Raw genomic sequence first — 12385 nt, forward strand, 5'->3', positions numbered from 1 at the left:
GCAGTATTTTCACTCGACCAATGCATCATATGTCTCCAGTTTCACCGCCACTCCAATCTGACCAACAATGCAGATCATGGTAAACAAACCAGCTCTTCTTACGGCAGGTGTCTGAAGCACATCATTACGAGAGAAACTTTTGACAAATCTCTCACAACTGCGCTGGGATCAAAGCATGACGTCTAATGCAGTCACGTTTGCCATGCAAAGGTCAGAATGCGAATTTCACTTATGCATAAAATGAGGGACAACAATCCATGTTGATAGACCATGACGAAGAGGAAAGAGTACTACTTCACAATCCTTCCCCTACCCCAAGATTCCTTTCATATCCAAAGGATTCAGTACTTGCGGCCGAGATGGGAAGTCAGTTGACACCTGAGATGGATCGATCGTTTCTCTCAGAGACCTTTTCGGTCAAGGCTCTCGGTAGTAATTGTAAGCTGCCCTGCGAGATTCCACCAGTCATGAGCATTTTACGCTGACACGTTACCTTTCCCCTTTGCTAGCCACCTTGAAAGCCGAATGCCATTGGAGATTTTCACCCCCTCTCTACCCCAAGAGTGTAAACGGAAATGCTCTTCCGCATTGCAAATCTGTCGATCTTGTTTTGAATATCACATCCCCGGAAAAGGCCGAGACGAACGGTCGCGCGAGTCAAGGAACGGACTTTCTTGCTGACTGTACCGACACGCCATTAGGAACCATTATCAACAAATTTCTGACATCAAAGACGCCTTACGTCGAGGGCAGCGGACCGGGCCATACCATCGAAGGTCTGATCAAGGTCTTGTTGGTTCCACGTGATGGTTACCTCTGTCGACGTGACATTATACAGCTGAGAATGGTACACTCTGACTGTATCGAGTCCGTCGTTCCCTTCCAAGTACAGGGAAAGCCTTACCCCGCGGCGCTTCAATCAGAAACCAATCTGCTTTCTCTCTTACAATCCTCTCCCGGAGCTTTGATCTGCAAACGATCCATCCAATCGGCTCGTGGCCTTGAGGCCTTTGACCTTGTCGATCGGGAAGTGAACGAGAGGCTTTCTTTTGACTGGATAATCCCAGACAAACCTCCAGCATTGACCGTGGCTGTGGTTGGCGGTCGCCCTCTGTTTGATAACACAACAGGGGGTTATGGTTCAGAGGGACCCTTTGACGCGGCTAGAGCGCTCGGAATAGCCGTCGTTGTCCTTGATCGTCCTGGCCATTTCATGGAGGGCCCAAGATACAGCCATAGACGATTTTGTTGCTGTCGATATGACCAGTGACGACAGTCTACCTCAAAGGCTCACCGCAGCTGTCAAGGGCCGCAAAATAGACGGCATCATCACCTTTTCGGATGAGTATGTCATTGCAACTGCAAAGGCAGCCGAAATGTTGAATCTTGAAACTGAACCCGCCGAGTCTATAATCACTGCTCACTACAAGGATGCAACCCGCAAGGTTCTCAACACTCCCAACATGCAGTCTTTTCGACTGGAGAGTGCCGCGGACTTGGATAATGAAGAGATTTCTAAGACGTTGGAAACCTTGAAGTATCCTCTGGTGATTAAGCCATGCCGTGGTGGCGCTTCTCGTGGTGTCAAGAAGGTTCAGAATCACCAAAGACTTCGGGAAGCAATCGACCAGCTCGAAAACGACGGTCTCACGAAATACGGGATTCTTCTCGAGACTTACATAAGTGGGCCAGAGATAGATGCCAACATTGCTCTCTGGGGTGGTGAGCTTATGTTCGCAGAGATCACCGATGATTTCCCCTGCACAGCTGATGCCAGCGACGCCACTATTGCCGACAACTTTGGGGAGACAGTCATGGTGTCACCAACACTATTGAGTCACAAGGAGCAGACGCTAATCAAGTCGTCTCTACACCAAACCTTGCTCAAACTTGGTTTCCAAAACGGCGTCTTCCACGTTGAAGCTAGAGTCCAGAACTCAAGCATGCGATACCAGGAGATCGGCGGTCTTGTTGATTTGGCCGACACAGACAGCCCGTCACCGAGCGATCCTGAGGTGTATCTCATTGAGGTCAACGCACGCCCTCCTGGCTTAGACTGCGCGTTCTCAACCCTTCACGCTTACGGCGTAGATCTTTGCGCGCTACAGTTACTCCAATGCCTGAGAGATGGCGATCGCTTCAAGGCGATGTGTAAGCCTTTCTTATCTGAGACACAGTACTGGAGCGCGAACTGCCTGATCCCAATTCACCGCCATAACGTACTGGTACCAGAAGGCTTCTGTGGCAAAGTCCTGGAGAGAATGCCAGACGTTGCTCCATTGGTTTATAGGTCGGAGTTGTTTAGACAGCCTGGCACACTGGTATCACCACCATTGGGTGTCGAGTTTCTGGCTTATTTCTTAGTGCAGTCTAGGACTGACCGACGAAAGGTGCTGCAGACCTATCATCGCCTGATACAAACTTGCAGGGATGTGTTAGATGAGGTGTGAGAACATTAGCTAGTTGTAGCCATGAAGTCAGTAGTCGAATACAATTCACTGACTTACCTTCGAACTTGCATATGGCAGTTCGTGAAAGCTAGTCATTTGCATGTCCTCCCCCAGCTAAGCATGACTCAATGTTTGACCATGAGAGCAGGACTTGAAGCATAAGTCGAAGCATAATCTGACGTACCGATCCATCAGCCGACCATGACGCCATAGTCAGCGCGTAAGCTCGGCAATTGCCTCATCGGAACAAATATCTTCTCAAGGTTAGACTGCCTCGGAACTTTTGTGCTGACAGTTCTTCCAAGCCGGGTCGGGCCGCATATATAATCCTTTTGAGTACTCAATCGAATAAGGCAAAATATGCCGACATCTTTTAAATCACATAAAACTCAAGCTTATGTTGGCCTTTATGCACCGGAATACATACCCGGCATGCACTCGACCTATGTGGCAGCCTAATCGGCTCCCTGCAATTTTCAGCCAGGTTGCGCAAGTTGTGTAACAAAACAAACGACACGGCCAGCCAGTTAAATTGAGGCCTGTCCGATTGTTATGAAATCGACTCCGACCCAGTTGATCCTGCGAATGGCGTATGCAGCGTTCTCTGGGGGCTAAACAAGAATCATACTGTAGACCCCGGCTAAATGTAATGAGATTGACGTTCTCGATCTGCCAGAGTTGCCCTCTTGGTGAAGTATCAGTGGGTTTTCAAATGATTCGGGTTGGGACTTTTGAGGATGCCCGTAAGCTGCAGCAAAACGCCTTAACGTTGCATTTGGTTTCATTTCAACAAGGAAATGTTGCTCACGTGCTTTGTTACTGTTTCAGAATGCACAAATGTGCTCAAAAGCCGGCAGTATTGATAGGGCTTTTGTCTTCCAGTGCATTCGATTAAATAGCTTGTGAAATTCTGGGTGCACTATGTCGGTTGCACCTCAATCAGGTACAACCATGAATGTTGTGTTTACTAGCAACCCGTCTTTAACTCCTGCATCTCAATCTCTGGGCGCCAATGCCAACGCCAGCAATCTGGAATGCCAAGGGGACACGGACCCAAGGGCCAAGAAACGCCTGCAGAATAGGGTTGCCCAGCGAAGTTACCGTAAGGCTGAACCCGCAGTGATAGGCTTGGCTTGGCTTGCAATTGTTACTAACGAGCTGGACCATAGGGCGTCGTGTCAAGTCTCGTATTGCCGACCTGCAAAAGGAGGTGGCCCAGTACGAAGATGCAAATTCATCAAAAGAGGGTCCAGAGACTGGGGAGCAACCTTGTCCTGCTGAAGGTTCTGTTCATCAACGTATATCATATATGTCGCCCGAAACAAACAACCGGGGATCGACTAAAGGCTTGCCCGAAGCTCTTCGCTCCCGTTCAAACCGAGAAAAGAGCCAAGAGAGTTCTACTCACAAGGGTTCGGATTACATCCTCTCCCCAGCAAGTTCTCTCGCTCCTGGGAGTGGGATCTCAGGCCCTCCTGTGATCAAAGCAGTAAGGTCTTATCAACAAGTTGGACCAAGCCGCGAGATACAGCAAAGTAGCCATTCAGGCCTCGCAACCGATCCTCATGAAGCCAATGGATATCTCCATCAAGCGCATTTTGACGATCTTACGGTGAACCAGAACACCAGTTCAGCCACTTTGCACTCCTTACCTACATCGACTTTCGATACGGCTACATCTCATCCCCCATTCATCACTGATGACCTTGAGGCAGAATTAGATCTTGGATGGATGATAGCAGACACAAACTTGGAGGGACAAAAGTCATGCTCCTGCGATAAATCACCAGACCAAAACCCAAGACCCTCTTCAACTAACTCCAATTCACTAAAAGCCCAATCATCCACCACAAGACTACCAAGCTACGCCTCATCTTCCCGATCACCAGCAACCGTGCCCAGAGAATCACTGAACGCAAGATTCCAGAATATCATGGAATGCGTTGGTGCAATGGGTTTCGAAAGCTTTGACGATCTAGTCACGTCATACTATGCCGACGAGTTTGAAGAAGCGTCCAAGCTCTTCCACGAACAGCGATTCAGCAGGATCAGAAGACTTCCTGGAGTTTTTGCCGAGATTCTGGAAGGTGCAAGAAGATGGGAGCCTTCAGAGCGTCGTGGCCTCGGTGAAGAGGTTCTCAGGGAGGCTGAAACGGTTCTCATGCTTGAGAACAGCGTAGCCTGGCAATCATTACAGTCAATCACTGATGCAGCTATTACCAAGGACGATATCTCTACTGAGCAGGTATATCAAAGTCTCAGTACAGTCCTACCAACGGAGGTAAGCACATGCGCACTAACCCATGATTCTCTTGTGATATATATACTAACACTAAGTTAGATGCCTAATCTTTGGACCTTATTGATGGCACTTGTAGCATCCGACTCTCCTGCATGGCAGCGAGATTGTTCTGGTACAGCTCTGGCAATTACTTCACTATTGCATTTCACAGGTCGGATACCAAAAGCTAAAATGTTAGAGCTGATAGGTCTTTGCATTTCATAGATTTAGATATTATTAAGATATTAGTATCTGTATCTCTATTCCAAGATAAAATTAACTAATGAATTCAAGGCAACTTGCCGCTCGACATTGCCCGTATTTCTCTCCTTTGCACTATGGTATTCCTTCTCTGATAATTTCGCTTTCGCAAATTCCAGTATCTGACCTAATGCTGTAGCATCGAATTCGGGGTGGGCTTGTATTTACCAAAGGCGTTTTGGAAGAAAAATACTTTTATATGAGTATGATCCGTCGAGCCGAGCTTCTGGAGTTGTCCCAGGTCCTGGTCTTTGACCTGAAACTGGTGACCCTCATTCAAGCACTATTTTCACATAAACCTTTGTATCTAAAGAAAGTCATTGTAACTTTTGACATACAATAGAGTCTTGTCCAAACAGTGTCTTTCCGGTATCTGATAGCTGGATAGTTGTTGCGGAGAACTCGTATCCCGAGTCACTGCATTCAACGGATAACCCGTAGGCCATTGCTATAATCTGGTGACCGAAACAAAAGCCGACAAACTTCTGAGTAGATGTCGTTTCGACTTCTTTGTTGATATATTCCCGAAGCTTCACCAACCAGGGTTTGTGTCCTTCTGGGTTTGCCGCTGTATTCAAATTCGTCAATGCACGTTTCAGCAGTTCTCGTGGCCGTGACTCACGAGCACCAGTGATTATGATCACATCGTAATCTCCTGGCTTTGGATAGTCCATGGTATTCTTCACATCCCAGACACGTATTTGTGCGCGTTCCCGCAAACAATGGTCCGACCTCAGCCATTTGGAAACAAGAGGGCCATAACCACCCCACTTTGACCTGTCCGGATCAATATGGTTATCGCACTCTAAGACACTAATCATCACAGATTTACCCATTGAAAGAGACTAGCAAGTGTTGCTGCGTGCTGTCCGGTTTCAAGATCAAGTCGTAGGCAGGCGTTTCTCTTTTTACTTGTAACGGAACTATCTAGCTATATAACTAGTCTCTAGCATATCAGTGAGGGTTTTCGGAATGATAGAGCAAAACCGCTATGCTTCTGTTAGTGCTAGTGCTTCTAGGCGTCATATGTTTTAGGGGGAGCTCCATAAGAGTCATGATACGCGTCATGTATTCTGCCGCCTGCGATTCACCAAGATCCCTGATTTTTAATTCGCGCTTTACCTAGTCGGTCGCATCTACGACAGCTTCTACTGGAGGAAAGTCTCGGGAAGGGAGCTTATTGTCCGGCATAGCTTCATACCCCCATTGCCAGGTATGTCTAAGTCTGCCTCTTAACTCCCTGACTGTCACTTATGCCAGTAATTCCATGGCTGAACACTAAGAAGTGCAGTATCACAAAAGTGAAGAAGACATACGATCCACCACAAGCCCAATCATGCGAAGTCCAGCTCCCTCCATGTCTCCCTTGGCGGACCATGGCAAACCCCACTTAGCTAATGCCCGCCAAGTCGGACAGCAGCAGTGCCTCGAGAGCTAACTTCTAAGACATACCGGTTATGATGATAATGATAATATGTAAATTTAAAAGTCAAATGAGACAGGAGAGGAATAGTGGCTTAACGGAAGTGTTATGTTCCGTGGCTTCTGCTTTGTTACAGTCTCTAAAAGGATTAGAGGGTAACAATCGGTAGTTGAGTCGTCAATGGGCAGCACACCAAAGGAGGATAGATATGCCGAGCTGTGGCTTTAAGGTACAGTTTGAGGATAGCGTAATGCAGATCGACTGCAAGTATTGGAGCTAAATTTCCGGATGTGATTCTTTCCGTGCTCTTAGACCAAAACGGTAAAGCGGCATCTGTGTCCGGATGAGGCTGTTTCCGAGAGTAAGTATAGTTCCCTTGAAATGATTAGTGCTGGTTGAATATAGTAGAAATATATGAGTCTGTATGTAAAATTTGTAAATTGTTCCCTCGGATTATCTATCTCGGTGTATAGGTTCCATTTTCAATATGCGTATGCAGCGGGATTCAGCAGAAATCCCTCCCCTTGGCAGTCAAAGCATTAGCCACAATGATGACGATAATGCCGAAAAAGGCTTGTGTGACGCATCACAAAGTCCTCCGACAATACCGCCCTCTGCCCATATTTCTTCAGAGGCAACATCAACCGTCAACGAAACCATCGACCCACCTAGGACCTCAATTAAACGACCAGCAAAGCCCGTGCCGATGCCGAACCTCGAAGTTACCAAGTCAATACAAGTAATAGATAAGTCAGTTAGTCGATGGGTACTATTCCATCTATGGTTCAATACATACCGGAAGCTGTTCCTCTTGTGCACTTTGCTAAACCTGACTGCGATGATATCGGCTGAACTTGGTCACTTCTCTTACGCCATACATAACTCTGGAGCAATGGTGCTTGGAAACCTTCTTTTCGCAGTACTTATGAGAAATGAATTATTCCTAAGGTTGCTATACACAATGGCTATCTACGGATTGCGTAGTGTATGTCAGGGACTCCTTTGGGATATTAAATTTATGCTAATGGAAAGGCCTAGTGGGCTCCTCTAAGGTTACGTTTGGCAGCAACCTCAACTTTACAACATATTGGAGGCCTTCACTCTGGATGCGGGCTATCAGCAGCTGTGTATGATTGCCTTATAAACTTACAGCTATTACTTCTAATGCAGGTTGGCAGTTGGTTTATCCTCAAAACTATACACATGATACGAAACCGTGGAATGCAGCACAGCTCCGTTATTGCCACAGGTGCCATCACAAGTACACTGATCTGCATATCAGTTCTCAGTGCCTTCCCTTGGCTTCGCAAGTAGACTTTCCCTCAATGCCGTTATGATCCCAGGACGATGTTGACACGAGTTATGCAGTAACCATCACAATACTTTCGAGCGTTACCATCGCTTTGTCGGATGGCTTGGTATAGCAGTAGGTATCCTCTGTTATGTAAGTGTTAATACTAAGGAGTAGTAGATGACCTGGGTGTTTGTTATCCTAAGCAACCTCAACGACATTAATCGCAGAAAAGGGCAATCCGGCGTCAGCATTATTCTTGGTGGACAGGAACTATGGTTTGCTTTTTTTATTACAATACTGTACGTTTTTTCACTTCTTTTTCCAAATAATAGTAAGTAACTGTTATCAGTGTTGCCCTACCATGGGCCACGCTTCGAGAGGTCTCAGTGCAAGTAGAACTTGTAAGTATATAGCATCAGGTCTTGCTCCTTTATAAGCTAATCATGCCAATATAGCCTTCGCCTAGACTTGCTATTATTCGATTCAACCGAGGTATGCAACAAGGGCTCGTTGGGAGGATCAGTCGTACTGCCGTTAAGGAGTTCCATGCCTTTGGAATTATCAGCGAAGGCATTGAGTCTCCATTCCACTATATGGTTTGTGGTGTCCAAGGTGACTTTACAGAAAGGATCCTCTCACATCCGCCGACGACACTGTGGACAAGGGAGCTCAAGTTCAGTAAGATTAATTTCACCTTACTACTCACTTGCTTATACTTACAACACTAATAGCTGGCATTGGTCATGCCTCAGCTATGTACAAAAGGGGAATCAGGATCTGTACAGGAACAGGTATAGGAGCTGCGCTATCTACCTGCATTCAGAGTCCAGACTGGTATGTTCTTATACTAGGGTAGAGATTAACTAAAGTACTGATATTTATACGTCAGGTTTCTTATCTGGATTGGCTCTGATCAAGAAAAGGCCTTTGGTGTAACAATATGCGACCTAATCCAGAAGCATATCGAACCTAAGCGGATGATTTTATGGGATACAAAAAAAGAAGGTCGGCGACCTGACACAATGCAGCTTCTAAAGGAGACTTGGGTACGCTTTGAAGCTGAAGTTGTTTTTATTACGTCTAATAGAAAGGGTAACAATGAAATAATGCAAGGATGCTATACAGGTATGATTCTGTTCCTTAGTCTCTGCAGGGTTCTTACTAATACTTCAAAGCTAACATACCTGCGTTTGGTACCCTCTGGGACTTTTAGTTAGTTAAAAACTTATATAAATTAATAATAGTATTATATATTTAACTATATGTCTAATGCCTTTCTACAATCTATATAACATAAATGAATCTGCTGCTTATCTCACAACCTATACTGACGTCTCTCCTCGACACCCAAACGTCGAAAGAATTACTTTGTTCAAACCTTTTTGACCATAATTATCAAGTCAGTTACTAGGATCTTGCATAAAATGAGCAAAACCTAAACCCACTATCCAGCATCACAATGGTCGTTTAAGGCACTGCATTAGCCCGCCTTGAAACAGCACTGATTATTCCAGGCACTGCCGGCGCAAGTCAATCCTCCATTGACATATCCACAAGCTCAATTGGTGTTAAGAATGTTAGCTGTGAGACAACCTCGAGAGAACCCAGCTTGACTACATCTTCTTGTTAAGTATTGTAAGTTAAGTGATTAGGAGACACTCACCGTACTTGTCTGCAATGGCCAGACGATGCTCCACCGTAGTTCTGTATACTGCAGCAGTTGCTGTAGGTAGAACCTATACGGGTCTTGCTATTCTTGGCACCACAGATTCAATCGGTTGTTACACCAATAGCATTACATATACCAAACTTGGACTGGCATACTGTACTGCAGGAATTCCCTAGGCCATTGCAATAGTTTTGGGCACTATAGCAATCGCCGTAAGTCGACCTCTGGCACGTCTTGCCGTTCTTATTACAGGATCTATTAGTAGAGATAGTACCGGCGGCAGCATCGTGTATTTTAAATGTAGACTGGTACTGGCATTCTGGAGCTTGAAATCTTTTCTATAAAGGCCATATCTTATTTATGCAGTAAACATAAATATAAATTTAATAGAAATATAAAAACTTAATCCGGGTCGTATTTCGAGTTAGGTGCCATTGAGGTAGTTGGATCAATAAAGTTTAGATATGCTCCTCCGAGAGCAACGATAGGTCATTCCATTTGAAGAATAAAGCGTAGAATTTAAAGGTCGTATTGTTGACATGATGCTTGCAGAAGTTGGGTATAGTTATTCAATTGATGTTCAGGAAGGGGAGAGGCTTTCTGAGTCTATGAATAAAGTGTTTAATTGTATACTTCTCTTGTAGCTTTTTCGAGATTCGGTGGCTTATATATAATCAGCATTGTCTAATAAGGATGTAAGCTTGAAGAAAGCAGTGAATAGTCCGTCGGATCAGTTATGGTGGTTTGGACATTTAGTAATTTTTAAAAGTCTGTCCCTGTCAGATTTTAGTTTAGCGCCCTGGAGGATTAAGGCAGCTGGGGCAGTGGCTGTTTCCAGCTGTGACTAGTATAGTGATCGCAGTCATACCACCGGACGAGGTTACTATAAGAGTATTATAAAATGACGGTCATATAAACTAAGATGCTGAAATACTGTTATGCTGAGCCACGGAAATCGTGCCTCTGCCTAGTGCGAACTTATGGTCTTCCTCCTTTGGCTCTGACTTGATGTTTTCCTTAAGCCTTCGCTCATTGAATACATCCGCAACATGGTCCTTCATATTATACCTTCAGAGAGTCAGTAAAGGGAGTACACTTCTGATTTTGAGTCTAACTTACATGTTCATCTCATCGATTGTCAATTTGCCATCTTCAGTTGCAACATTGTACACCTTGGTGTTTGTGTTGCTAGAAAAGCCTGTTCACAATTTTCAGTATCCAAGTCTCAAGGTATCAGCTCCAGATCTCTTACCAATGCGCTCGTTGATGTTCTCCCGGGCCCTTGCTGATGCAGCCTGGACCTTGGTAGCCCTTGGCTTGCGAACTTCCTCAAAGGCTTTGAGGGACTCGCGAATGTCCCCGTTAAAGTGCTTCTTGCTGAAAACAAGACCAATAGCGGCAGCATCTTCAATCGCCTGGCAAGCACCTTGACTTTGATCCGGCATCATCTTGTATCTCTGTCAGTGCATGAAACCTAAAGACAGAAAAGCACCATGACTTACCGGATGGGCAGCATCTCCCATAATGCAGGCAACCCCCTCCGTCCAGTGATCGTAGGGCTCATGGAGCCACAGTCGCCAGGGACGGATCTCGTACCCAATCTCAAGATGCTTGAAGACTGACCGGTCCAAATCGGGGTATGGGTCGAGAAGCTCGTCTAGGGTGGCCTCTTGATCCCAGGTCTGTGCCTTGAGGTCGCCTGCCTCGCGCGGGAAGAAGCAATAGTAAGAGAGGAGCTTGCCTCCGTTACAAGGAGACAGAACGATCTTGAAATGGGTGTTGTAACCTCCCCAATACTCCAGAGCACTGTTCTGGGAGTAGTCAACTAAGCCAAGCTCGACAGCTTTTGCAGTGTCTACATTGGTATGCAGGCATGTGCAAGTCGCTGGTTTGCGATCGGGCTTGATGCCAAAAACACTTCGAAGGGTGGATCCTATGCCATCGGCTCCAATGACTACATCGTGCTTTACCTTCTTGCCATTTGCAAAAGTTACTTCCCCACTCTCCACATCTACATCAGTAGCCTAGAATAAAGTACAGTTGTTAGTGACGTGGCTGTAATATCTGATAATGGTGTATCTAATGACTCACCTGATGGTTCACAATGAGTTGGGCAGGGGGGCCTTCGCCTTCACCAAGGGCACTATCCATCAACATTCGATGCATATACTGGCGATGGAACATGTAATAAACCTGGATATAGTTATCAGCCTTCGTGTTTCGGATCGTGTCGGGCTATCACTTACATATCCCCACCGTTCTTTATAATCCTTCAGATCATAGACGCTGATGGGCTCACCAGTCTTCCAGTCACGGCTGATTAGCTTTCTGAGAATAACTGGATCACCAATCTCAATATTGACGTTCCATTCTTCTAACCAGCGAGTACCATTAGCAGCACACGAGATGGAGGCTCCAACCTCGCCGGCGAAATCGGCACGTTCGTAAATGGTGACCTTGTGGCCTTGGCGACGAAGAGAGGTAGCAACTGCTTGACCTCCGATACCCCCTCCAATGACAGCCATGTCAAGTACGCGCCAACCGCTTTGAGTCGACATTGCTGTTTCGGAGTGTTTGGTGGTCTAAGTATTGGATTTTACAGTTCAAGCGGTGGGACAAAACAAAGATACAGATAAACAGATTTTTCTATAGTTTCCACAGGAAAGGAGTTTGTGTATTCGTTCTATTCAAGCTTCAAATAAATCTTGGGGGCTTTGGCTTCCAACTACTGACATGCAGTATGCTCCCGATTATGCCCCGATTGCTGACCAAGAGCTATGAGTCTCCAGCATACCGGCTCCTTTCCGTTCAAGGCCCGTTTACAAATACTCTTAATCTGGGTGGTCGGAGACTTCAGGAAAGCCTCACCCAGCAGCTTATCTAGTGTCGCCTATATAATAAGCAGCAACCATCAGCCGTACCCACTGAACGAACATTGGGTGACTTCCCGGTCACTCCCCGGCGGAATCTAAAGACTCTCGCGACACCCCTTCTAGTCATGGGGCTT

General features: G+C 46.0%; 5 protein-coding genes across 5 annotated transcripts; 3 read left to right on the plus strand and 2 right to left on the minus strand.

Annotated features, from left to right (window-relative positions):
* Positions 1 to 359: 359 nt before the first annotated feature.
* On the plus strand, positions 360 to 2450 carry FPRO_05474 (uncharacterized protein; the record flags this gene model as incomplete). Its single annotated transcript, XM_031231096.1, has 3 exons — positions 360 to 438; positions 510 to 1247; positions 1300 to 2450. 3 exons carry the CDS (start codon positions 360 to 362, stop codon positions 2448 to 2450), a joined length of 1968 nt encoding a protein of 655 aa, XP_031081167.1.
* Positions 2451 to 3401: 951 nt separating this feature from the next.
* FPRO_05475 (uncharacterized protein) lies at positions 3402 to 4956 on the plus strand (the record flags this gene model as incomplete). Its single annotated transcript, XM_031231097.1, has 3 exons — positions 3402 to 3552; positions 3620 to 4731; positions 4792 to 4956. 3 exons carry the CDS (start codon positions 3402 to 3404, stop codon positions 4954 to 4956), a joined length of 1428 nt encoding a protein of 475 aa, XP_031081168.1.
* Positions 4957 to 5119: 163 nt separating this feature from the next.
* Positions 5120 to 5666, minus strand: FPRO_05476 (uncharacterized protein; the record flags this gene model as incomplete). The annotated part of the gene is made up of 2 exons (XM_031231098.1): positions 5120 to 5275; positions 5331 to 5666. 2 exons carry the CDS (start codon positions 5664 to 5666, stop codon positions 5120 to 5122), a joined length of 492 nt encoding a protein of 163 aa, XP_031081169.1.
* A 1710-nt stretch (positions 5667 to 7376) lies between these two features.
* Positions 7377 to 8922, plus strand: FPRO_05477 (uncharacterized protein; the record flags this gene model as incomplete). The annotated part of the gene is made up of 10 exons (XM_031231099.1): positions 7377 to 7400; positions 7454 to 7542; positions 7594 to 7725; positions 7784 to 7841; positions 7887 to 8008; positions 8059 to 8110; positions 8165 to 8387; positions 8441 to 8543; positions 8599 to 8834; positions 8885 to 8922. 10 exons carry the CDS (start codon positions 7377 to 7379, stop codon positions 8920 to 8922), a joined length of 1077 nt encoding a protein of 358 aa, XP_031081170.1.
* A 1373-nt stretch (positions 8923 to 10295) lies between these two features.
* Positions 10296 to 11936, minus strand: FPRO_05478 (uncharacterized protein; the record flags this gene model as incomplete). The annotated part of the gene is made up of 6 exons (XM_031231100.1): positions 10296 to 10446; positions 10498 to 10576; positions 10631 to 10826; positions 10881 to 11402; positions 11470 to 11571; positions 11625 to 11936. 6 exons carry the CDS (start codon positions 11934 to 11936, stop codon positions 10296 to 10298), a joined length of 1362 nt encoding a protein of 453 aa, XP_031081171.1.
* Between the last annotated feature and the right edge of the window lie 449 nt (positions 11937 to 12385).

This window comes from Fusarium proliferatum (genome assembly GCF_900067095.1).
Source record: "Fusarium proliferatum ET1 genome assembly, contig: FPRO_scaffold004, whole genome shotgun sequence".
Lineage (NCBI taxonomy): Eukaryota > Fungi > Ascomycota > Sordariomycetes > Hypocreales > Nectriaceae > Fusarium > Fusarium proliferatum.